General features: G+C 36.9%; 1 protein-coding gene across 1 annotated transcript in view; it reads right to left on the reverse strand.

Annotated features, from left to right (window-relative positions):
* Nucleotides 1–26945, reverse strand: part of NOX4 (NADPH oxidase 4) — a 204142-nt gene that overhangs the window by 141099 nt on the left and 36098 nt on the right. Inside the window, exons 6-8 of the mRNA XM_056114562.1 lie at nt 26481–26508; nt 19591–19663; nt 14693–14773 (exon numbers count right to left, since the gene is read on the reverse strand). Coding sequence (XP_055970537.1) covers nt 14693–14773; nt 19591–19663; nt 26481–26508 — 182 coding nt within the window. The remainder of the gene's footprint in view (nt 1–14692; nt 14774–19590; nt 19664–26480; nt 26509–26945) is intronic.

A 26945-nucleotide genomic window follows, 5' to 3' on the forward strand; every position in this document is an offset into this window, starting at 1 on the left:
GATACTTCATTTTCACAACCAGACAGAATGCCAGTCAAGTTATCAGCAAAGATACAAGTACTCTAAAAAAGGAGTTAGACATATGTAGGACTCTCAGTTTCAGGAAATCCAACTACACAATCTTCTCTAATGAACCGGGAACATCTTATAGGATATATCATACATTAGAGCATCATTTAAACATATATAAATTTATAAACATAAAAATCATAACAAGCATTCATCGCCATTAAAGTAAAAATTAGTCACAGAAAGAAAGGGAACATACGATAAAATTGAACAAAACCTTGCTAAAAAACAACTTTAGGGAATCAAGGAGTAAAGAAAATGATCCCCTGAAACAAATTAGAATGTAGACAAGCTATTATATTGATGGGATACAGTGAAATCTGTACTGAGGGGGAAATTCATGGCAATGAAGATCTACATTAATAAAGAAGAGAAACACAAATCAATAATCTAAACACATATCTTAAAAATCTGGAGAAGAAACAACAAATGAATACAAAAAATAGGAAAAGAACAGAAATTATTAAAAAAATATAAAAATGAGCAGAAATCAATAATATATAAAGCAACAAAGCAATACAAAGAATCAATGAAAGCATGAGTTGGTTTTTCAAACGAATAAACAGGATAGACAAACCTTTAGCTAGATTCATGAGAAAAAAAGGGAAAAAAAAATACCAAAGAAACCAATCAGGGCAAACAGAGAGAAGTTATAAGAAACCTCTCAGAAACAAGTTATTATGATAGCTTACTATAAATAGCTTTATGCTGGTTTAACTGAAAAACCTGTAGGAAATGGACAGAATTTTAGAATCATTTGATCTATTAAAACTGAATAGAGATGAATTAGAAAAACCTGAACATGGCAATCACAATAAAAAATACACTATTACTATACCATATAACATTTTTTAAAAAAATATTTTAAACCAACTAGTATTATTTTATTCTACAGAATTCTGAATTGGAATATAGGCCAGCTAGATATTACATTTGAACTGATACAAATTAGATAAATCTCTGTTGGAGTACACGGAGCTTAGGTTTATCAGATTGTACCCATCACAGTGCTCCTGAGTCACTCCCATTACTTTGTCTGTCTGTAACCTCTTCTATGCTCTCTTCCCCAACCAATTTGTAAGGTCTCATCCTGCTTAGACACTGAAGCTGTACTGTAAGTTAATATTGTCTTTCTCCTCTCCTTATGTCTTTTGAGCAGTTTACTTTAATGCAGTGTCCTTTTGTATAGATACAGGAAGACAATTAATTAATATGCTCGGTAACTTAGGAATTGATTGGCTTTGAATATTATTCACTCCTGGGCATCTGCCTTCTCAACTTAAGCCTCAGTTGCCCTCACTTCCTAGCACCCCAAGGGCAGGGTCCCGACGTGGGACTGGATGGAACCAGGGCAAGCCGGTAAGTTATGTGCTACCCTGGCATCGCGATGGGCCAGGCCAAGGTGCCACGATTCTTAACTATAAGTTAAGAGGTTGATCATAGGCAAATGATGTCATGATCCAATAGTAACGATGAGACTAGAGCCCTGCTGCTAGGAATAGGAAAGATATCTGGCCTGAGCACTGCAGTCTGAGATCGAGATGGCCCTAGGAGAGCAATTCTATAAGCTCAAAGTATTTCTTACTGTGTCCATACAAAATGATTAATATTATATATGCTTATATGTTGGTTGGACAAGGAGAGGAGAAACATGTCCTAGAAGCAGTTTCCTGTGTATCCTGACTAGCTTTGATGAGACTGAACTTTCTCCCCTTCAGACTGCCTTCAGTAAAAGATTTCAGTATATTGAGGTAGTTTCTCTTATCTCACAGGAACCTAGTTGGCCTTAGGTATACAGATCCCAGGTGCTAAACCAAGCCTGGCCTTTGGGATGTAGATGCGTGGCTCCAGGCTGGCTGATTTTGGAGATGTAGATTCCAAGCTCTAGCAGACTGGTCTTTGTTGTGCTAATCTAAGTGCTTGTAGCTTGTGAAAAGGTGAGGCCAGGATTACTGGCCTGTGGATGTAAGGAAACAATGTATGGTTTGCAGCTTCAATGTTCTTTCTGTAACTCCTTTTGATGACATCACTATATTGCGCCCTTTAGAGGTACTATGATCTACAGAAGGGAGATTTCAGGGCTCTCTGGGGGGACATGTGCATCAGAGAACCTGGGAAGATGGGGCTGAGGACAGAAGCGGAGAGAACAAAGGTGCACGTGCTTGAGAACTCCTGAAGCCTCCATGACATACATCTCTTCCATGTAATAAACGGCTGCTAAGACCAACCAGCTTGGCCTCGTTTCCTTCCTTCGCCTGACCATCGCCATCGACCTCCGTGGAGTGGGGAAATGGCCTGGCCACCGGCCTTTTATTTTTTGTGTTTTTACACAATCTCTTTGACCCATTTTCTTTCCCTGTAACTACATTTGTTAAGATCTATCATGCAGTTTGGGGAATTATTTTAAATCCCCATAACTACAGTTCAGTAGATACAATAAACTTTTATAGTATCAAATTCTTTTCAGCTTGATCAAACCTTCTTCCAAAATTACATGTAACCTTACATTTATCAGCCAAAGTATCCTGGTCTAGCTTCTGGTTTTTGTTTGTTGGTTTTTTAATGTTTTTTGGGCTCACACTCAGTGAGGCTAAGAGCTTCCTCCTATCTCTGTCTCCAGGATCACTCTTGGCAGTGCTCAGTGAACCATGTCTGGTACCAGAAATTGAATCTGGATGAGCTGTATGCAAGGTAACCTTTTACCTGTTACACTATCTCTCCAGCACTGCTAAAAACCAACTTAAGGGAATCGACTTTCCCATGATCACTGACATTAACTATTTCACATTTATCTTTGTATTATTCTGGGCTGGAGCGATAGCACAGCAGTAGGGCATTTGCCTTGCACGCAGCCAACATGGCCGACCCGAGTTCGATTCCTCCGCCCCTCTCGGAGAGCCCGGCAAGCTACCGAGAGTATTCGATATGCCAAACACAGTAACAACAAAGTCTCCAATGGAGACGTTAATGGGTCCGCTCGAGCAAATCGATGAACAATGGGAGGACCGTGACCATGATCTTTCTATTACATTTGGAACCTTACTAATTATATCTCATGGGCCCTGTTTCATTTTAATTCACTGATATCCAATAGAAATTTCTGTGATAATGAAAACAATCCACTTATGTCAAACTCAACATAGAAAATGTAATTTACAGGTAATATTTTAAGTAGCAAAATAAAAGTGATGAGTGGAGGACAAAAGCATGATTTTCTTATTATTTCATCTTAAGTTACATTGAATAGTCAGAGAAAAGTTATAATGTGTATAATGAGACATGAAAGCAACAGCAGAGCAGAGCCTGGAATTCTGTATTGAAGTAATTCTCAGCAGAACAATAACGAATATGCCCTGCATTTATTCCCCTTTTACAGCAGCACAAGTGACGCCCAATCTCCAGCAGTGATCCCCATATAGTCGATCTTCAATCAATGGATAGCCCATTGATTGTGAATCACACGATAATCACATCATTTGTAACAACTGCAGGGATAGTAGTGGAGGATCTAGGTAACTGGTAGTAGGAGATTCAGTGATTTGGGGTGTCAAAGCTATAAACTTTAACATTATCATAACACTATATAAATTGCATTAAAAACAGTAACAACTTTATAATGGATACTAAAAATAAAAGATGAAATAAAAGACTCATATATATTGTTACATTTTAATAATTAAATGTAATATGAAAAATATATTTAATATATATTTAAAATTTAAAATATTATAAAATTATATTTCACTGCAGCAATAGGAGCAACAGGACAGCAGATAGGCGTCTGCCTTGCACATGGCCGACATGGCCGACCCGAGTTCGATCCCCCCGCCCCTCTCGGAGAGCCCGGCAAGCTACCGAGAGGATCTCGCCTGAATGGCAAAGCCCGGCAAGCTATCCGTGACGTATTGATATGCCAAACACAGTATTAACAAGTCTCACAATGAAGACGTTACTGGGTACACTCGAGCAAATCGATGAACAATGGGAGGACAGTGCTACAGTGCAGGGCTATGAAAAATAAGTTTAAGGGGAAAATATTTGGGGAGTGAAAAAGAGTGCTGCCATGATAAGAAAGTGATAGATGAGATTTGGGGAAAAAAGTGCAAATATTCAGAGAGAACAGGAAAGCCTATTACTAATGTTTTCCATTTTATTTGATTTTGTTTTAAAGAATAAATCCTGAAATATAAAACATTGTGTTTCATGATGAGAAATGAAGTATTTTGATACACGGTTGTGGACATTATTGTTCTTGTATTCCTAAAGAATTCAAGATGCACTTTCAAAACTTTTTTGTGCTTCAAAAGAGGTTTCTCTCTTTTCTTCTTTCAGGGACACAGTAGCTACACTATGAATTTTGTTTAAAGCATGACTACAAAAATGTCATAGAATATAGAACTCAAAAATATCTTATGTCGAAGTTAGATATTACAGGTCTCTGAAAGGAGAATTAAAAGAAAAAAACAAAAATAATATCTAAGTGATCATTATGCTTGTGGTGATTCTAACAATCTTTCAAAATATGGGAGGAAATCTGTCTTATTAGGAACCGACTATTCTATAAGGTCTTCCTTAAGATACAATGCATTTATTTTTCTTTACTGAAAAAAGATTTTGTTTGATAGTGATTTTCGTGGGTGCCATGCACACAAAATACCTAAGGACTATATCTAAATTCTGTATTTCAAAACCCACTGCAATTAACTGCCGTTCGAAAACCAAGTCAAATGTACAATTAAGCATTTATTCTCTACCACTTCTACTTTTCTGGTGCCAAGAAAGTGCTTCTAATTACTAACTGATATTCATTACTAACAGATATTCATTAAACAAATCAGTGACTGACTAATAAGTATATAAATATTTCATTCCTTGTTGAAATATTTCATTGATTGTTGTTGAAACACAGGACCAAGGGTCATCTGAGAGGTAAATTTAAACCCATCGTAGTCTCTCTTGAAAAAAGATACTAAGGATGAGGCACCTTCCAAACCTGTGGAGACTGGTCATGAGCATGGCAGCAATTATGTTCTGGAGGTTTTAGGCTGCCAGGGCTCTGTTGGGGCGGGGGAAGGGACTCGCCTGCCCCCTCCCCACACACAGGCCTGGATGCCCTGGATGAGACTCAGCCTGGCATGGGGTCTGGGGGCATCTCTGCAGTTTGTGGTTTTCATCTAAGATTTGTGAGTCTCTGGATCATGGCCACCATTAGTGAACTTATATGGCGCCAGAGGCAGGTCATGGGTGTGGCTGCCAGGGTTCCAGGAATAGGGAGATAAGGGGAGGTCACCCATCCCTGACTCTGAGGGATCCTGGAGAGCTGGGTCACAAAATCCACTACCTGCGTTTTTCATGGATCATAATTTTCCGGGCACTCACAAAATAAAAGAGATTCTATTCCATTAATGGCTTAATGGCTCTAAGGTGAGATACAACAACTTTCACATGCTTTCCTCTAAGAAAACATTTGGATCATTTTCAGCGGGTTATTTATAACAAGCAGTAAAAATAAATTATTTAGCACCTGTTTGGGGGGCAGATGGCCGTGGGAAAATTCAGAATAATGGGGTGGGAATATGTAATGGTGGCAGGACTGGTGTTGGAATATTGAAAGCAATAAATTATTGTGGACGTTAAAAAAATAAATTAAAAATGATATCAAGAGTTTTAGATAAAATTGTATTTACTAGAACGATAAAGTACATTCAACTTTGTGACAAAGTGGCATCAAAATATTCTTCAACATAAATCTTCCCTTTTTACCTTCACAAATGTTTATGTCCACTTGAGAAATTGTCCCTACCCTGACCATGAACCAATTCAAAAGCAGATAATTACCAAGCTATGAACAGTTAATCAAGTACTATAAAGTTAATCAAGTCTTCCTAGAAGCAGTATAGAAATACAAAATACATTCCTAAAATAGAGATCCAGTATGCCTCAGGGAGTCATTACGAATTATCTTGGTTCCCATGAAACCAAAGTTTTACTTGGCTCCCTTAAAACTAAAGACCCCTCTTTGTCTAGCCAAGAAAGGTTCTTACCTCTGTGTTCTGATCTGGCTTGAGTTTTAGCCTTTGAACCAGGTGATTCCCAAGGGATCACCAGATGTTCACCATCAGGCCTGAGCATCTAACAGTCAGACCTGCACTGCCAAGCACGGCCCAGAATGGCCATTAGGTTCAAGTATTGCTGAGTAAGCCTCTTCAAAGAAAATATTTTTTAAAAATATGTGAACCATCTATCACCTAAATAAAGAGATACAGGAGGTCCAAGGAGACACCAGTGCAATGATAACATGGAAAATAATATATTTTTCATCATATTATTTTAGATTTAGTCTAGTTATTTTCATTATTTCTAGCTATATATTAGTTCAGAAGTTGAAGTATCATATAAATATAATTTTAATATTAGATTTATTATACATATTTTATAACTATATGAATAAAAAGATAGTATATATAAAGTATTTATATATGTACAAATATGTACATATTTTTTACTTTGTTTGAGAGAAATAATGTATCCTGCCTTCAAAAATTTTGAACTTATGCAAACCATAAAAATAGAATGCTGACTGAAAACATGCAAAATAAATATACATACAATTATATATAAATATGAATTAGTAAAATATCCAAGATAATTTTAGGATTAGCATATTCATTCCATTCGTAATAAGAGTATTTACTCTTGATTTGGCCTGGAGCACAGCGGATAGGGCATTTGCCTTGCATGTGGCCTACCAGGGTTCAATTCCTCTGCCCCTCTCGAAGAGCCCAGCAAGCTACCGAGAGTTTCCCGCCCACACAGCAGAGCCTGGCAAGCTAGCCGTGACATATTCAATGTGCCAAAACAGTAACAATAAGTCTCACAATGGAGACATTACTGGTCCCCACTTGAACAAATCGATGAACAAAGGAGGACAGTGCTACAGTGCTACTCTTGATTTAATCCCTGAATAATTTAATAAATAAAAAGAAATACAGAAACTAAATACAAAACTCTGTGTTCATATTTGGAAGTTTAATTTCCTGTCTTTTTATTTTATTTTTTGACTTTTAGTTCATTTCATTATTGTATTCGAGTTCTCTGTGGGCAATGAGCCCTTTCATGCCTCCTCACAAGACACTTCACCCCAACTGCCCTCCACCCTATTCTCTGTCGGGGTTTGGCATTTACAGTCCAAATTCCAGAAACTCTGGCTCGCAGTACTTCCCTGTCCAGGTGAGTTAGGAAAACAGAAGGGCGTGGTGTGCACTAACCATCCTCACTAAGGGACTGTGGTCCTCTAATGAACGCAGAGAGCTTCCATATTTGCGCAGGGCTGCGGGGAGGCAGCCTGCAGACTGCAGGGGTGCACACATGCTGCCCCGCGCCCCACCCAGACCATCAGACCAACTTCCCCCATCTGACCAAAGCATCTGTCTTCTGACTGCTGACTGAAGGCATTTCATTTAGTATTCTATTTTTTATTTTTTAATTAGTGAAACACCATGAGGTACAGCTGCAGACTTACAAACTTTTGTGCTTGGGTTTCAGTTATACAATGATCGAGTACCCATCCCTTCACCAGTGCCCATTCTCCACCACTAATGATCCCAGTAACCCTCTCACCCCCTCACCACCCCCCCCACCCCGCTCCACCTTTCTGGCAGGGCATTCCCTTTTACTCTCTCTTTTTTTTTTAGGGTGTTGTGGTTTATAGTAGAGGTATTGAGAGGCCATGTGTTCAGTCTATGTCAAGTTTCAGCACGCATCTCTCATCCTGAACGAATCCCCCAAACATCCTTTACTTGGTGTTCCCTTCTCTATCTGAGCTGCCTTTCCCCCCAGCATGTACTGCCAGCTTCCAAGCCCTGAAGCAGACCTTCTGGTACTTATTAACTATTCTTGGGTGTTCAACTCCCATTCCGTTACTTTATATTCCCCAGATGAGTGCAGACCTTCTATGTCTGTCCCTCTCTTTCTGGCTCATTTCACTTAGCATGATACTTTACATGTAAAACCACTTGTATGTAAATTTCATGACTTCATTTTTTCTAACAGCTGAATAGTAGTCCATTGTGTAGATGTACTAAAGTTTCTTTAACCAGTCATCTGTTCTTGGGCACTCTGGTTTTTTCCAGATTTTGGCTATTGGGAACAGTGCAGCAATGAACATAGAAGTGCAGATGTCATTTCGACTGTACATTTTGCCTCTCCGGGATATATTCCCAGGAGTCGTATTGCTGGGTCAAATGGGAGCTCAGTTTCTAATTTTTTGAGAATCGTCCATACAGTTTTCCAAAAGGGCTGGACCAGTCGGCTTTGTCTTTGTTACAGGACCATGCTGTTTTAATTATTACTGCTTTGTAGCAGAGTTTGAGTTTGGGAAGGTTGATTCCCCCCATTTTCTTTTTCCCAAGAATTGCTTTAGCTATAAGTGGGGGCTAATTGTTCCATATGAATTTCAGGAGTGTTTGCTCCATTTCTTTGAAGAATGTCATGGGTAAACTTATAGGGATCTCATTGAATTTGTACAATGCTTTGGGGAGTACTGCCATTTTGACAATGTTAATTTTCCCGATCCCAAGCAGAGGATATCTTTCCATTTCCTTGTGTCCTCTTTTAGTTCCTGAAGTAGTGTTTTGTAGTTTTATTTGTACAGGTCTTTTATGTTCTTAGTTAATCTGATTCCTAGATACCTGATTTTCTGAGGCACAACTGTGAACGGGATTGTTTTTTTCATGTTGCTTTCTTCTCTCTCACTGTTTGCGTATAGGAAAGCCATGGACTTTTGGGTATTGATACTATAGCCTGCAACTTTACTATACAAGTCTATTGTTTCTAGGAGTTTCTTGATAGAGGTTTTAGGGTACTCTAAGCATAGTATCATATCATCTGCGAAAAGTGAGAGCTTGATTTTTTCCTTTCCTACCTGAATGCCCTTAATATCTTTTTCTTGCCTAACTGCTATTGCAAGTACTTCCAGTACTATACTGAACAGCATGGATTGAGTGGGCATCCTTGTCTCATCCCTCATCTTAGAGGGAAGGCGCTTTCTTTCTCAGTCCATAAATAACTCTCATATATTATACTTCAGTTGTTCATGGATTCCTTTCACCCATTAGTGTCCCATAAAGTATATGAGACCCTATTCTACTGAAGAAGCATAATTATATAGTAGAAGTAATGGTAAATAAAATAACAATTATTATGATTATGCTCAACACCAAAATTAGTTATCAACATAGAATTCTGAATATATTATAAAATAGTAAAGGATCACATACAAGAGCCTAAATCATGATTATGAACATGCAAATTTTTATGCTTCTACCTCTATGGCAGAAAACATCTAAGTGGAACAAGAGTGGAAACTTTACTGTGCTCATTATTTTAAATTTCTGGGTCTAATATTTCCATATAGGGTCCCTTTTTTATTACTGGGGAGGCTATTATTTGGTATAGTTTTACAGTGGCACACTCAGGAGTGTTCAGGCATTACTCCTGGCTTTGTGCTCAGAGCTCACCCATCCTAAGGCTTGGGGACCATCTGTGATTTCAGGGATTGAACCAGTATCAGCTGTGTGCAGGGTAAGTGACCTGCCTACTGTATTCTTGCTGGTGTGAGAAGCACACTGAATCAAACTCAATATAAAATGGAAAAAGTTGGAAGCATCTTCAATTTTCCAGAAAAATGAATAAACGGAACATGAAAACACAGCATACAATCAAGTGAAATATTTAGGGAAATGAAGAAAATTCATGAATGAAAAGTGTCAGATTCCATTTTAAAGGTAAACATCAAAATATTTATTTCTCCATAATTTTTGCATAATAATGTTTCATGATTAAATATTCTTTACTGGGACTTTTATTCTTTTAGTTTTATCAATATGTCATTCTACTTTTACTAGCTATATGTTTTCTACTAGGAAAGCTTGATAGAATTTTATGTGTATATATTTTATCATTGACTTGTAGGCTTGGTGTAGGCAATTTGGTTACAAAAATATGTTTTCTCTCTGCTTCTTGAGTATTTATGGTTAATATTTTCTTAATGTTTAGGGTTTTGTGTGTGTGTGTGTGTGTGTGTGTGTGTGTGTGTGGAGTGGTGGTACAGGCTAACGTGCTCAGGGTTACTACTAGCTCAGGGCCATGTGTGATGACAGGGATCAAATCAGACTTATCCCAATGAAAGAGCTGTATCTCTCGTATTCCTACACAATCTTTTAAACCATTGTTTATTAAAATACTAATTTTACTGTATCACTGTACAGTTGATTTAAATTTAAGCACAGAATAACTGAGAAAATTAAAAGTGCTTTTCAAAATAGAAAAGGCTATTGTGGGGCCAGAGATACAGTACAGGGTTAAGGCATATGACTTGCACATAGCCCCAGTACAGTTTGATCCCTAGTAACATAAACGGTTTTTCCCAAATGCTATCAGGAGTGATCTCTGAGCGTTGAGCCAGGAAAAGGTCCTAAACATCACCAGATGTGTTCCAAAACAAAAAGAAAAAAGATTTTGGGTGTATGTGTGTGTGTGTGTCTGTCGGAAGTGAGGGGTGGGGGGTACTGGGGATTTAATTCTGAATCTGACATGAAAGGCAAGTGCTGTACCACTGAATTATATTCCTGACCCCTCAAAAGCGCTTTCTTAAAGTTATAATTTATAGTTTATAAAGTTAGTCCCTTTTAAGTGTATTGATTATATATATATATATATATATATATATATATATATATATATATAGAGAGAGAGAGAGAGAGAGAGAGAGAGAGAGTTATGTAGTAGTGTGCAGGACCCGGGGCATAGATCTCTAAGCCTGCTCAGATTGGGACTGGGGCCTCCTCCACCCAGATCTCCCATCTTCTAGGATGTAGGCATTACACCCACCCAACTGCCCCCGGCACCATGTAATCCCATCAATGGCCAAGATCCAGAGACTATAAAACTCTGCTCCTGGAAGAGCGGCCGCATTTGTGGCCACGCAACATCTTATCAACTAGTTCTTATTCTGGAGAACCTGGCAGGCTACCAAAAGTATCCTGCCCACATGGCAGAGTCTGACAAACTCCCTGTGGCATATTCAATATGCCAAAAACCAGTAATAATTATGGGTCTCATTCTCCTGGCCCTGAAAGAGCCTCAAATGTGGAACTTTTTAAAATCTCAGGGCTAAGACGAAGGAGACGTTACTGGGACCTGCTCAAGGCAGTCGATGAACAACAGGAAAGACAGTGATATAGTGATTGTACTCTGAACCTGTTTCCTTCTGTTTTCAATATTTTGATGTTTACCTTTATAATGGAATCTGAAAATTTCATTCATAAATTTTCTTCATTTTCCCAAAACCTTTCACTTGATTGTATGCTGTGATTTTATGTCCAGTTTATTCCTTTTTCTGGAAAATTGAAGATTATATTTTTTTTCATTTTATATTCAATTTAATTCAGTGTGCTTTTCACACCAGAAAGAGTAAGCAAAAGCTAATAGGGTTTACTTACCACCAAACCTGCTCCATAAAAGAATGCTGAAGCTGGGGCCCCCGAGAGAGTACAGTGGAGAAGGCACTCTCCTTGCATGCAGCTAACCCATGTTTGATCCCCAGAAACCCATAGTGCTCCACAAGCCCAAAAAGTATGATCCTAAACACAGATCCAGTAATCTGCCCTGGACACTGATGGATGCCACCAACCACCCCCCCCCCAAAAAAAAAAAACTTGAAGAAACGTTTGAAACAGAATTTTCTATATGAAATGACAGAAAAGACACAATTTTGAGCCATGAGATTAATGGGGGAAAAAAAAAGACTATTGGAATATAAAATGGGAGGACAGGGCCAGTATAAGTAAAATAATGATGAACCAATACTAGCACACAAAAGACTGTTAAATATAGAAAGTTTGAAGTAATTCTATGACAGCTAGAACTAAAAATATGGAAGCAAAAATATGGAAGAACAATCCAAGAGAAAACACAGAAACATAAAATTTAAAAAAAAGTAAAACAATCAGAAAACAAAAAAATAGCAATCAAGCCCCAGATATGGATATTATGAAATGTGATATTATTCATTATCACATTTGAATGAACATTATGAAATGTGCAATCTTAGCTCTACTAATCCAATAATGTAGAAGAGCAGGATGGCTAAGTAGGACTCACTGACACTTGGCACAGACTGAGTCTCCCCTCGCATATAGACAGGCTTAGAACGGAACACTGAAGCAAAGTGTCCCAAGTCAAATGCAAAGAAAAAGTGAATGACTGCTATCGCCCTAGCTAATAAAATATGCTTCTAGCCAACAAAAAATAGTAAGAGAACACAAAAATTATATATTGATGATGGGTCAATCCATCAAGAAGTTAAAGTGGTTATTATTATACATGTTCCAACATGGGGACAGCAAATACTCAAAACAGACCTCAAGGAATACATTGATAGCAACCCAATAACCATGGGATATTCAACAACACAATTTTCAGCAATGGACATATCACCTAGACAAATCATCAGCAAGGAAATTAATTAGCATTTAATGAAGTAACTGAAAAGATAAATAACAGATATATAAAAAAGTTATATATATACATATATATTCACTATAGAAATGAATACACATTTTTCAAGTATACAAGAAACATTTTCAGGGAGGTCACATATTCATACTATAAATGGAAGATTTAGTGTATGTGAAGGCTGAACTCGCATCAAGTACTTTTCTGATAGCAGTGATAAAAGAATAAAAGTAAATGAAAGAAGCCTCAAACATGTAGTCTAAATAAACAGCTTCTGAAGATGCATCTTAAATGTATAATTGTGGCATGTGGCCCATTGTACTGACAATGTACGTAATAAATCACTCCAAACTAAAGCTTACAGCAGGTAGTAACCCTTCTTTAATCATTCTTTCCCTAGAAACATTTAGGGATAACATAAGAGAAGAAGAAGCTGTTACCAGGCAACATTGCTTATTATTGGTGGGAAGCATCTGGACCAGAATGACTATGAAAGAACTATCACATTATTTAGGACTCCTATATTCAACATCCCGGTTGAGTATATCCTTGCTCCTTAAGGCATGCCTTTCGGGAGACTGGAGCATGAGCCTTCCAGGGCAAGGACAATAATGTCTGTCCACATGGGCTCCTTCCGTTAAAAGTGAGTAAGTCACTGGACCCAAAGAATATAAAACCTACACTATAAAACAACACTACTTCAATGTAAACATTTTTTAAAATATCATGTACTAGAGAGATCATACAGTGGATACGATCCTTATTAGGCAGCTACTACTCACAGTTTTTAGGGTTTCCTACAGAATTCTTACATATTTCTTTAAAAACTCTATTTAGGCATATACACCTTGTACACTACCAAACTAGGTTCGATCCCTGGAACCCCTTATGGGACCCCATTCACCACCAGGAGTAACCCCTGGGCATCACTGGCTGTGGCAAAAAAATAAAAAACAAAACAAAACAAACAACAACAACAACTAAAAAGTAAAGTTAATCATTTCATAATAAGGAGAAATTTGCAAAAACGGCTTCTAAAAAAAATAAACACTCGTTGAAAAAACTTGTAATCTGTTAACTCAGTTTTCTGTCAAACATTCATTTGTTAAACAAAGAGAATCTAATGACAGACTTATTGTGGCACATTAAGTCAGCCAGACAACATAAATCCACTTATAGTCCATCATATGGAAATACGCATAGATCGAAATATATTATTTTCTTCTAAGAAAATAATTCATTTTAATAACTATAATTTTAATTTTAATGAATACTGTGAATTAAAATTATTCTCAACTGAATTTCAGGCATCAAATGTTCCCAAGCCCATTCCTTCACCAGTCTCACCATAATTTTGAGTATACTACTTGGGTCCACATGCTTCTCAAGTTAGTCAAGGTGTATTCTTTATTAAAAGATTCGGATATTTCCTTTTATTGTTAGTGACTCTCTCATAGTTCTGACAAAATTTTCCTTTAGTTACTTTATTACATCTTTGATTTTTCACTGTAACTATTATTGTCACTCACCCTTTAAACCTAATAGCTAGTAGTTCATTTTAAACATTCCGCAGTAGCAAAGCATAAGAAGTTCTTCTAAATATAAACACTAAAATATCTTATTGACATTCTCACTTCTTTATCTCTGAGGACATCACAGTATAATGAAAGAAGGATATTTAAAACCACAACACCTTGTGATCTAAAGAGAAAGTATAGCATGCAGGGCTGTACCAGCTCACCTCCACTCATATGGACCTGAGCATTGCCAAGAGTGGTCCATGAATACAGAGCCAGGAGTAAGCCCTGACCACTGCCAAGTGTCACCCCCCAAAAATTAAAAATGAAATAAAACTACAAATAAATATAAATAAAAGTATAGCACTTGGTAAGAAATCAATGCTGGTCCACTGTATACACTTTATAACTGTTTCATTAAAACATGCTAAAATTAGTACTTTTTCTTCTATTCTTGAAACTACTCACATTTTTCAGCATTTCCTACAGAATTCCTATATATTTCTTTAATTACTATGTAGGCACATGCATCTTTAACTTCTATTATTATAATTATGTCATTTAATTACTTAGCTTATATTTTAACTTACCCTGAAACATGCAATATCAGCAGCATGTAGAAGACAAAGAAGAGATTATGAGTATACCAGAAGATGTTATAGTTAGAAACTCTGAAAAAACAAATAACTTAATTTCAATGCCACTTTATTTTCTTCTCACTAAAATGACTACATCATTTCAAACATTAGCTTAAGTAAGATTTATCTATTATTTCAGAATGCTAACATTCTATGCATAAAGAAATACAAAAAAATGCAACTAGCACATTATCAGTTTTGAAGGATTCTAATAAAGGTGTGAGGACTGGAGAGAGAACAGTGGGTGGGGTGCTTGACTTGCACACAGCTGACTGGACTCAATCCCTGATAGCTCCCATGGTCTCCTGAGTGCCACCTACAGTCTCTCCCTGAGGACAGAGCCAGGAGTAAGCCTTGAGTTCCACCAGGGAGTGGTACCCAAAAATAAAAATACCAAATAATGGTGTATGCAACAAATAAAATCAGTGCTTCATTAGGATGTAAAGCTAAAAGGCAAGCAACTCCTAATATGTACCATTGCAATTTTATAAAAAACAGTGAAGCTCCAAATGATTTCTGAGAGTAGCTCCAATATATGGAAATTAAATATAAGTTTTACATAACCTGATTGAACAAGTACAACGTAAGAATGGCATCTTAGCGTTAACTGTGCTAGGGGAGGAGAAAGTCTGAGGGAAAGAGAGGAAAAGCACAATTGGAAAGGTTGTTTGAGGGAAGTGTCATCTTTTCTTACAGCTTAGCAACATTTTAAGGTGTGTATTATACCACTTCCATAACCATTCACTTACTGTTTGGCCCAGGGTTATCTCCCTCTCTGGGCTATGATTGACAGTGTGCTCACTGCAGTACTGTGGACAGTAGCCCAGACATGAATACAGCCTATGTACCAAGATGGATAGAGAGATAATGGAACTGCAGGATCATATGCACAATTTAATACTGTAGAGCATTAAGCAGAGATGGAACCATGTAACTCCCTGCTGCCTGGACCTTGTTGGCGTAACAGAGGTGTATCTCAATAAACTGACATATGCTTTGCCTGCAGAAAATCTGGGTTGATTCCTAGATCTGCCAAGTAGACCAAGCACAAACTGGCGTAGCCAAGATCAAAAAGGAAACTAAAGATCTATTACTTTATTTTAGATATCTAGGCGAATAGTCACACATTAGAATCTTGGAAATAGAAGGCAGTTAACTGTTCCCAAACTATTTCTGACATACTCCTCAGAACCTTAAAGACCCCAATTTAAGGAACAGCCAATTAGAGTTTGTCTCACATTTTCTTTATTCAGTTTCTGCTAAAGCTAATTAGTGTCTTCGTGTCCTAGTAAAAGGTTGTTTGCACGTGTCTAATTATATTTAAACCTAAATTCCTATAAGAATTTCTATGTTAAATAGCATAGATTTTTAGTTTTTGGAAGTATTATTCATTTTATATGAGAACTTGCTTAACAATTACAAACCCAACAGGAAGGATATCTCAAAACACTGATCCTATAAGTTTTTTTTCTATTGTAAAATTGGATATTAATTCATTTGTATACTATGACTGTGCTGGAGCGATAGCACAATGGGTAGGGCATTTGCCTTGCATGCGGCCGACCTGGCCGACCTGAGTTCGATTCCTCCACCCCTTTCGGAGAGCCCGGCAAGCTACTGAGAGTTTCTTGCCCTCATGGCAAAGCCTGGCAAGCTACCCATGACATATTCAACAGGCCAAACACAGTAACAACAAAGTCTCACAATGGAGACATTACTGGGCCCCATAGAGCAAATCAATGAACAACAGGAGGACAGTGCTACAGTGTTACTATGATTAACCTGTTGACAGTAAATATTCATTCTATACTTATATTCATTCTATAGATCACTCCCAGAAAAATTATGAAATTCTTTATCACTGTAGATAACTAAGATAAAAATTTCATAATTTTTCTTTGCAAACTATTCAAATTCTAAGAATATAACACCACATAACTATAACTTGTCCAAAACACAAACTTTTTAAATATGTATCAGGCAAACTGACATAAAGAAATTTTAATTTTCGTAGTATTTGTTTTTCCTTTCTTCTGGGGAAAGTAGAAAGCCCTAGACTTACTCCTGGTTCTGTGCTCAGGATTCACTCCTGGCAGGGTTCAGTGAGCCATAAGGGTGAGCTGTATGAAAGGCAAGAGTCCTACTCACTTTATTATCTCTTTTGTTTTATTGGCAGTATGTTCCATAGTTTCTTTGAACTCCTTTTGCATCCTTAATAATTCCTCTCTAATTTCCTTATCAGAGAGCTTATACAGCTCACTATTACTGGTTGAATCAATGGGCTAGCATCTTCACTCACTAAGCCTGGTGGTTTTCTGTATAACTTTGTTGTAACCTTTGCAGCTTGTGTGTTGCTGTGTGGTTAGGTGTCTACCATTCAGATGTCTTTATATGGCTATGGTGAATTATGGAGAGGTAAGAAAGCTCAACCATGGCCAAAGTGGCTAAGCGGCCCTTCCTGCCTTCATCCAGTTCACGGATGGTGTGCAATCCTGACCTGATCTCTCTGGTCTGGTTTTCATAATTTTAAACAGTGAAATATTTTCCCATTCACTTACCTGATACCCTATAATTTCATCCATATTTTAACAAATGTCAAGGCTTCATCTTTCCTTACAGCTTTAGTAGTATTTTAAGATGTGTGTTTATACTACTTCTAACGTCACTCACTTGCTGGGCACCTGGGTTATTTTTCTATCTTGACTGTTACTGACAATATGTTGATTCATTCACAATAGTCCAGATATAAAAATAGCGGACATGCCAACAATAGATAAGTGAACAAAGAAACTGTGATATACATACACAATTGAAGACTTTGGAGCTTTAAGAAAAGATGAAATCATGAAACTCACTTTTGCTTGGATGAAACTAAAGGGTATTAAATTGAGTGAAATTAGTCACTCCAAAATGGAACAAATACAGAATGCTCTCATATGTGAAATATAAAGAAACATACTAAGGTAACAGTAAAACTACAATCACATTAGGCCCTGAAAATCATCCTACATAACTGGATGTTGGATCAGAGAAATAGTACAGGAGTAAGGCTGACATGAAGCTGACTTCACTTCAATTCCCACAATGGCAAATAGCCCCATGAGCATCACCAGGAGTGACCCCTGAACCCAGAATCAGGATTAATCTCTAGAATAGCTGAGTGTGGTACCCAAAGAGGAAAATACCAGGAGGGTGGGGTGGTCTTGGATTGGAAGAGACCTTAAGGCACTGATGGAAGGATAATGATATGTTGTAGGTATGGTATTATAATACTATATACCTAGAACTTTATCATGGTGACTTAACAACTTATTTTTCACTGTAGATAATTAAGATAAAATTAAGTCTCACAATAATATTGTGTGAAATATTTAGATGGTTTACAGTTATTACATAGGACACACACTCAAAATAGTGCCACAATAAACATAGCTGTGCATATGTTTTAAAAACAGTGAGGTTTAAAGGGAGGCAGGGGATGCTTGGCAATGCTCCTGATGCACTCCTGGCTCTGCACTCAGGGATCATTCCCAGGAGACTCAGGGAAACTGATCCTGGCCTTGCTCACCTCAGGGCAAGCACTGTCTTATCTCTCCAGCCCATTCATTTTGTGTTCTTGTGTTAACAGAAAGAATACCTATGAGTGTAATCTTATTTTTAACTTTTTATACATTTGCAAACTCTTTCCATAAAGGAAAAACAAATTCACATTTCAACAACAGTTCAAATGAGAGTTCATTTTTCTCCATACCTCCACCAGCACTTGTTCTTTCTGGACATTTTCTTAGATATGCTACTCTCAATAATGAAATTGTTATTATTTTTACCTTTGCCTGATAATCAACTGTGCTGAACATTTTTTCCTATGCATTTTCCCAATTTTTCTTTTCTTCTTTGAGGGTATCTGGACCAATCTTCTGGAGCTACTTATTGCTCTGTGCTCAGGGGCTGTTCTCAGTAGTCGGTGCTCAGGAAACCATTCAATAATGGAGACTAACTTGGGCCACCGCACGCGAGGCAAAAGTCTTAACTTCTGTACTATCTATCTATTACAGTGTTAATCTTTCAATAATGAGTTTATTTGTAAGGATTTTTAGTGTGTAACCATGCCTGTGTAAAAGTTTTCAGAAGACTCCTTTGAGTATTCTCCTGGAAAATTACTTTGAATGCACATGTATATGTGTTTTCAAGACATTCACAGTTCAGCAAGGTGAATGTGCGAAGATTAAAATATTAATCTTCTTTCCCTTTCTCAACCAGAAACTTTCCCCAGAAAAGGTATACCATCAGGAAAGATATAAAAATTCTCATAAAATATATATTTATAATATATATTAATAAAAATCTATTAACTAGAATAAGGTAAAAGCAAACATTTCAAATTATTTTAGCAGATGCCATTTAAATATATTTAAAAAGTTTTCTTTATGGGTACAGGTTAAATTGTAGTAGAATAGCCACATCTAGAAATTGGTTATAAAAATGTTAAGTTATATATTCCTAGAAATACACCAGGTCCTTCTGCATGTACATGGAACCCAATATCTCAGAGAAAGATGTGACCTTGAGAGATTTGCTACCCTAAAGAACTCAAGTTGGCAATAACAAAATTCAATATATGTTATGCCTGACCAATTCAAATTATTTGACTAAGACAAATAGATTTTTAAAAAACAGGAAAGAAAATTTATAATTGTTTCCACTTCACTTTTAATTACTCTGAACATCATTAACCAGAACATTGCATTAGCAAATTTTTTGACTATTTAAAATTTTTTCTCCACATGAAAATTCTTATAATCTGAAAAAAACGTTCTGATCACTAACAATCAATAATGACTGCTGCTTACCGCATGGCATATGTAGAAGCTGTAACCATCAAGAAGAGCGTCAATACCATGCAGACTCCTGTCAGGCCAGGAACTATAGACAGAGAGAGTAGGATCGAACTTAAACCACAGTGAAAGCAACATTAAAAAACCCATTACCTCAGAATCTGACCACTGAGCTTCTCTGAGGGAAATGCATTCAAATTACGTCTCATTCTCTGCATATTTTCCATGCCATAAAAGATGGTTCAAAATTAGTATAATTTCAAAGAACTTAAGAAAGAACACTGGTGGAAGGTTTGGACATGGTGGCAGAAGTAAGATATACATCAAAACCATATATATATTGATTTGGGAGCCATGCCTGGCGGTGCTCGGAGCTCACTGATAGCTCTGAACTCAGGGATCACTCGTGGTGGGTCTCAGAGGACATTATGGTACACCAAGAACTGAACCCAGATCGACCATGTGCAAGGCAAGCATACTACCATCATACTATCATTCTGGCCCCCAAACCAGAAATGTCAACGCTATCATTAACATGTTATCTAAACTTTATTAATTTTAATTTTAAAAATATATACTAGATTCTTGCATATAATTTTTCTCTTTACAAGTTATCTACCCAGAATGGTGAATGAAAAATCTGTGGTTACATGCTATTCCAAATGTAAATAACACAAAAGCAAAGGGTTAATAAGCAACACTTTTGTCCATCTGATTTTGCTCACAATAAAACTGCAATTGCTGAAAATTGGAAGGGACTTCATCTTTATTATGTGGAATGATTTTAAAAGCAAAATATGGATAATCTAAATATTTCTGAAAACTATAACTTTTAAGTAACTTTTAATGAAATGGTGGGTTTCCAGGAAAATATACAAGCGTAGTTTTAAAAAACACTTTCAGATGTTTATTTTTAAAACGTAAAATAATGCTGAGATCAGTACTTCTAGCATGGCATTATAATATCCATTTTTAAAGTGAATAAAATACCATCTCACACCAGTGAGAGTGGCACATAGCAAAAAAACTTTTTGTGTTGGCAAGTATGTGGTGAAAAAGGAACCCTCATCCACTGCTGGCAGGAATGTCATCTGGCCCAACCCCGTGGAGTATTCTCAGGAAACTTATAAAAGAGCTGCCATATGACCCACCAATTCCACTTTTGGGCATCTATACCCAGAACACAAAAACACCCTTTCAAAATATTCACACCATATTCATCACTGCACTCAGTAAAATAGCTAAGACATGGAATCAACCTCGGTGTCCAAAGACAGAAGAATGGATTATGAAGATGAGGTAAAAGTATACACATTGGAATACTATGAAGCGGCAAGGAATGATGAAATCATGCAACACCACCTCCTGGTTGGAACCGGAAGATCGCATGCTGAATGAAGAAAGCCAGAAGAAGAAAGATGCTTTGACTGATGCTCTCCCTTATCTGTGGAACACAGAATACCGGACGAGGAAATGTACTGTAGTAAAGGGGGAGGCTTAGATTAGCCTCGACCCCAGGGTTAGGGAGGAAACAAAGAAGGAAAGACACCAAAGAGGAAGAACAGGACAAGAAGTAATGGGTGAACAGGACTTCAGTTACACCAGTGACATGAGTGAGGCGTGTACCATAGACCCAAAACACAGACTTGACGGGACTGAACACATGAGAGCTAAGCACCAATCACTGAAACTTTCTAATGTTTCTGTCTGTCAATTTGTCAGGCAGGGCTGGGGATGCTGGGAAGGGGGGAATCTGGGAACAATGGTACAGGGAAGTTAACATTTGTGGAGGGGCTTGTGCTGAATTAATGTAGGCCTAAAACCCAACTATCAGTAACTTTGTAAATCATGGCTCCTTAATAAATTTTTAATGAATAAAACATGAAAACATATATTTTCAAAATTAATTACATGCTATATAAATGTGCAAAATTAAAAGCTGATGCATTTTTAAAATCACAGTTTTTTTCTAAATTTTTATAATCAATCACCATGAGATACAGTTAGATTTACAAACTTTCGTGATTACATTTCAGTCATACAATGATCGAGTATCCAATCCCTCCACCAGTGCCAATACTCCACCACCAATGTTCCCAGCAACCCTCCCACCACCTCCTCCCTCCCCCTCTCGCCCTGCCTCTGCTGTAGGCACATTCCCTTTTAATCTCTCTCTCCTTTTGGGTATTATGGTTCGCAATAAGGTACTAAGTGGCCATCATGTTTAGTCCATAGTCTACTTTCAGTACATATCAAATCACATAGTTTTAAAATCATATCAAGTCACATAGTTAAAATTTTTAAGTTTTTTTTAAAGTTTTAAAGTCACATAAAATCACAGTTAAAACCACAGCAGCTTTATTTCTTAAAACAACAAACAAAAATCTGTCTATAATTTTCCCTTATTTACTCTTAAAAGGAATAGGACATTCTAACTGACATATGAAACAGTCCATCATAAAACAAGGAAAACTAGTAAGAGAAATTATCTCTGAAAGCGGAGACATTCCACCACTTCTCCAAGATACCAGCTATGAAGGAGAACGTTATGTACTAAGCTACAGTAGAAGCAGACAACCTGGGCATAGAGAAGATTCAGAATCTGTGGAAGCATCAAAAATGTCAGTACCTTAGAAACAACTTGGCATTTACAAAGCGCATAAGAGAAATAAGCGAACTAGCATTTATCTAATTGACACAGAGTATCTTCCCACTTCACTCTCCTCAATACATATGTTTCAAAGTCAGATAAAACTCACCCTTTCCTGATATGCCTGATCCAAATTATATGCTTCGTTTTTTTTTTTCACATGCTGTTTCTTTCCCATCTCTTTCTAAATGCCACAAATGCTAGGCGCAAGCAGCTAGACATACAGCCCAAAGGGTTCTAGCACATGCTTTGCGTGTAGAAGGCCTCGGTTCCATCTGTGGTACCACACGGTACCTAGCTGGAAGGAGCCCTGAGCACTGACTGTGTGACCCCAAACAAAACTGTTCCAGGACAGAAGAGTAAGCTCTTAATAATCGTCCATACTAAAAGACTAACAATACAGAGAAATTGCCATTTTAAAATAAGCGTAGGGCTAGGAATGTAGGTCTGTAATAGAGGAGCACACGCTTGTCAGTGCCAGGTATTGGGTTCATAAACAAAATACGCTTGGCACCAAAAAACAAAGCTGACAACACGCAGCCAAGCAACAATACAGGGGGCAAGTGTATGCTTTACATGCGGCTGGCGTGGGTCAAGCACAGCAACCATGTGGTCCTCTGAACCCTGCTAGGAAAGACCGCTGAGCACACTGAGCTCCGCTGGTCATGACCCAGAAACAAACAAAAAGCCACTGAAGGAAGACCATACTTCACTCTGCCCGAGTTCTCTCTCCATGACTTCTATTGCCCCCCAAGATGGCCTGCCTACAGAATGACCCACCCTGCCCAAGAACTTATCCAAAAGAAGCAACAATATGTAACCACAAAAAAACTTGTTTTAAAATGTTCAAACTAAGTTTACTCTAAGCAGTGACACCTTATAAATAAATTCATAAATAGATGGGTGAATAAATAATTATGCCATTACCTGTGCTTGGGAAATTAATCGCCAATAAATAAAAGAACATTTGATGTATGTACAACAACATAGATAAATTTCAAAATTATAGGACTAAAAGAAAGACATTTCTCTAAAAACACTCCAAAACGCCAACCTGGGTTCAAAATCAAAATTATAGGACTAAGTAAAAATCAGACATTTCTCTAAATATGCTCCTAAATGTATAAGCTATACAATATCTACTAAAGAATATTCTAGAAAATTCTGACACTTTTAGTGAGAAATTAGACCAAAAAAAAAAGAGGAATAAAAATCAGGCCATCTTTTAATGGGAAAAACAGTTGGGGAAATTTTATTTCTATCATCTCGATATATGTTTGCCATCTTGAGTTTAGTCATAAAATCATATGTGTACATGTAGAGGGGGCTGGAGCGATAGCACAGTGGGTAGGGCGGTTACCTTGCACTCAGCTGACCTGGGTTCGATTCTTCTGTCCCTCTCTGAGAGTACGGCAAGCTACCCAGAGTATCCCACCCATACAGCAGATCCTGGCAAGCTCCCTGTGGCGTATTCGATATGCCAAAAAAAGTAACAGCAAGTCTCACAATGGAGATGTTACTGGTGCCCGCCCAAGCAATCAATGAACAACAGGAGGACAGTGCTGCAGTGCTACATGTAGAGGAAGATTATGAAATATACTTTAGAAATATATAATATGATATACTTCAGCTACAACTCAATAAATGTGAAGAAAAATAGAAAAATTGTTGCTCTGACTTCAATGATTATTTAAAAACTTAGTTTACCAAAAGTAAAATCTACATATCCCCAGGTGGATCTATAATGTAAAATTTATCCTTGGAGAGGACTTTTTTCAGTAATTCTGTTGAAGCTGGATTAATGGCTACTGTGTCAGCATACAAGGCTTCCCATCTGGGTCATTACAGGCACAAACTTGGCGAGATAGAAAGATCATTTCATGAGGACAACCTGGAAAATATTATCGCATGTTTACTAAAGATCCAAAAATTAAAAAGAATATTATTTGACTATTAATTTATTTAAACATTATGTTATTCATGAATGATTTAACCATTTATTGAACGGTAAGGAATAATGTATAAGGACTCTGAGAAATACTAAAGTTATATCATCAGTTTTTAATCTTTCAACACTAATTTCTAATTTAGCAGAAATTAAGACATATTGGAAAGAATCATGGGGAAGGATGTAGCTGACCTCCTTTGAAGATGAGCTGACTAATGGAATAAATGTATATATATATATATTTATGTATATAATTTTTTGAGATTGTGGTCTTGTTCCTATCTAGTTTTGTTTTGGGGAAAACCGTGGCTTGGTCCTGGTTCTGCACTTGGGGATCACTCCTGATTCTTAGGAGGCTACCAAGAGGGAAGCAGGTGATTTTTTGACAGAATCTTAATTCTTTCATGTAACACTGAAGACTAGAATACCAGAATGATACTGACAACTACTTTTAGATATTTAAAATTATTTAAATCAACAAGTCTGTTCCGAAGTTTTTGCAGAATGCCTGGCATTCCCTTTGCTGTCCTCCTGCAGCAAGATACTGTACTTCAATTCTTTACTGTGTGTTATTAGGAACTCAACGAAAGAAGCATCCAGCTCTTCCTATAAAAATTGGGATAAATTTGTGTATGACATAGCTTGTCAGCTAACACTAAAGTGTGGGAAGAAGTTGACTAGGTGGGAGGAACAGCAGAAGCTTGGAGGCTCTCCCAAAGGCAGTCTGTGATGAGAAGTCAGAGTGAGTGTGATGAGATGTCAGCAAGGCATGGGAAGACCAATAAAACACTGCTTGGTACCGCGGGAGACCCTCCCCTGGCAAACCGTGATACTGACGCTTTTATCTGTTGTCTCTATTTAACACCACATGACTTTGAAAAAGTACATAGGGTGATTTGGATTCACTTATAATGAGAAATTGCCTGCAAACTTGGAAGTATTAAGAAATGATGCTAAATTCTAAATGCAACACCTTTATTATATAAGAAATAGTTTTATGCCTTTTCAAACAGGCATTTTTAAGCATTTCAATTTATGGCTTCAATTATACTTTGTGTTGCAAAAATAGTACTAAAATTCTTGTTTATTTCTCTTAAATTAATTCACCTAAACAAAAAAATTATAATTATTCTTATGTAAGGTGTTGTTTTTCTGCTTTTCTCTCCTACATGGCCTCTAATTCTTAAAGCTTCCAGAAAAAACATAACAGCCTTGGGAATAAGAAAAACTAAATTGTGTTCCTGAAGAGAAAATTGTTTACTGCTTTACGAACAGGAAGGAGAAACACCTGAATTGTGATTTTTCCATCATAAAATTGATTCAAAAGAAAAGAGATTCAACTTTCAGGGTCCAATCTCAGTCCATAAGCAATTCTAATTTCTAGTGTTAGAGTCCAGTCTTTAGGGAGACATCTCAATTATGTAATCATCCTTGTTTTTGAAATAAATGCTAAAATTACCCAAAATACAGGTTAGTCCTTTTATCATCATAAACAGAAGGTTGAGAAAGAAAAGAAATTCAGAAATGTCTTTTAATAAATTAATAGTCGTGGTTTAGATTTTTATAAAAAATATGCTTCTGAAAGAGAAAATGACTTACAAATGAAAAAGGAGACAGTTCAAGAAACATAAATGATTTTTAAGAAATTCCTCCTTATTTTTATTAAAAAAGCTGTTTTTTTGGGGGGCCAACCTAATATTACTGAGTTTACACCTGTCTCTGGGCTTAAGGATCCCTCTTAGCGGGCTCCAGGAACCATATGGGGTGGCAGAATTGAACCCGGGTCGGCACAGCATGAGACAAGTGCCTATTCACCGGACTATTTCTCTAGCCCTTGTTTGTAGGGGTTTTTTTAAAACAAAATATTCTATCAAATGACCAGATTAAGACTTCAATTGGTACAGAGAGCTTGGTGATTCTTTTTGGTGTTCTGAGGACAGGAACTGCTCCCCTGAATTTCTCTTTCTGTCTGAGTCAAAGCACTAGGCCATAGAGAGGGCCTCTGGACCTTGGGCACCATATTGTTTCCACAAGAGGGCCACAGACAAACTAACACATGTTTAGTTCATTTTATTTCTCTTTCATTTGAATCCCATCTGCGTGGCCAGAACTTCTGATTTCACTGCAGCTTTACAACTGTTTTCCTAGTATTTTTCTGATATGTAAATTTTTATATGTAACATTTTAAAACTAATTTTAATTAATTTTATTAATTAAATTTTATTCAATTCAGTGCTCAATTTCTAATATTTTCCTAAATCTTTATAGGTATTCAAAGTTGAATCTTAAAAATATTAGCTATCTTACCAGTTGTGAAGAGAAGTTTTCTTGGATCCTGAGGAAAAGGGAGAAAAAAAAATTAGCTTAAAATAAAAAACACTGATAACATAAAATTCTACAGAACACTGAATGAGTCAGAAAGATAAGACTTTCATCTTAGCAAATTACAAACTTTACAAGCTGGTAGTAGTAGCGTGGGTACCCTTTGATCATTCTGAGACTCAATATATTTGAAGCGACTAATGTGAATATAATATATATCCTGTATACCACACTAGCCAACCTATACCTATAAACTCTCTAGAAAATGAGCATCAAAAATATTTTTAATGTAGATGGGGGCTGTAGATTGTAAATACATACTAAGAAACCTGAGAACTTAAAATGTTTCAAGTACTATTAAAATTAGCTATGGTTTATAAGATGATAGATTCCTAATACTCAGAAATAAAATTAATAGCAAAAAGCTATAACAAAAAATAATTTTTGTTA

The sequence above is a fragment of the Sorex fumeus genome, unplaced genomic scaffold (genome assembly GCF_029834395.1).
Source record: "Sorex fumeus unplaced genomic scaffold, SorFum_2.1 ptg000026l, whole genome shotgun sequence".
Lineage (NCBI taxonomy): Eukaryota > Metazoa > Chordata > Mammalia > Eulipotyphla > Soricidae > Sorex > Sorex fumeus.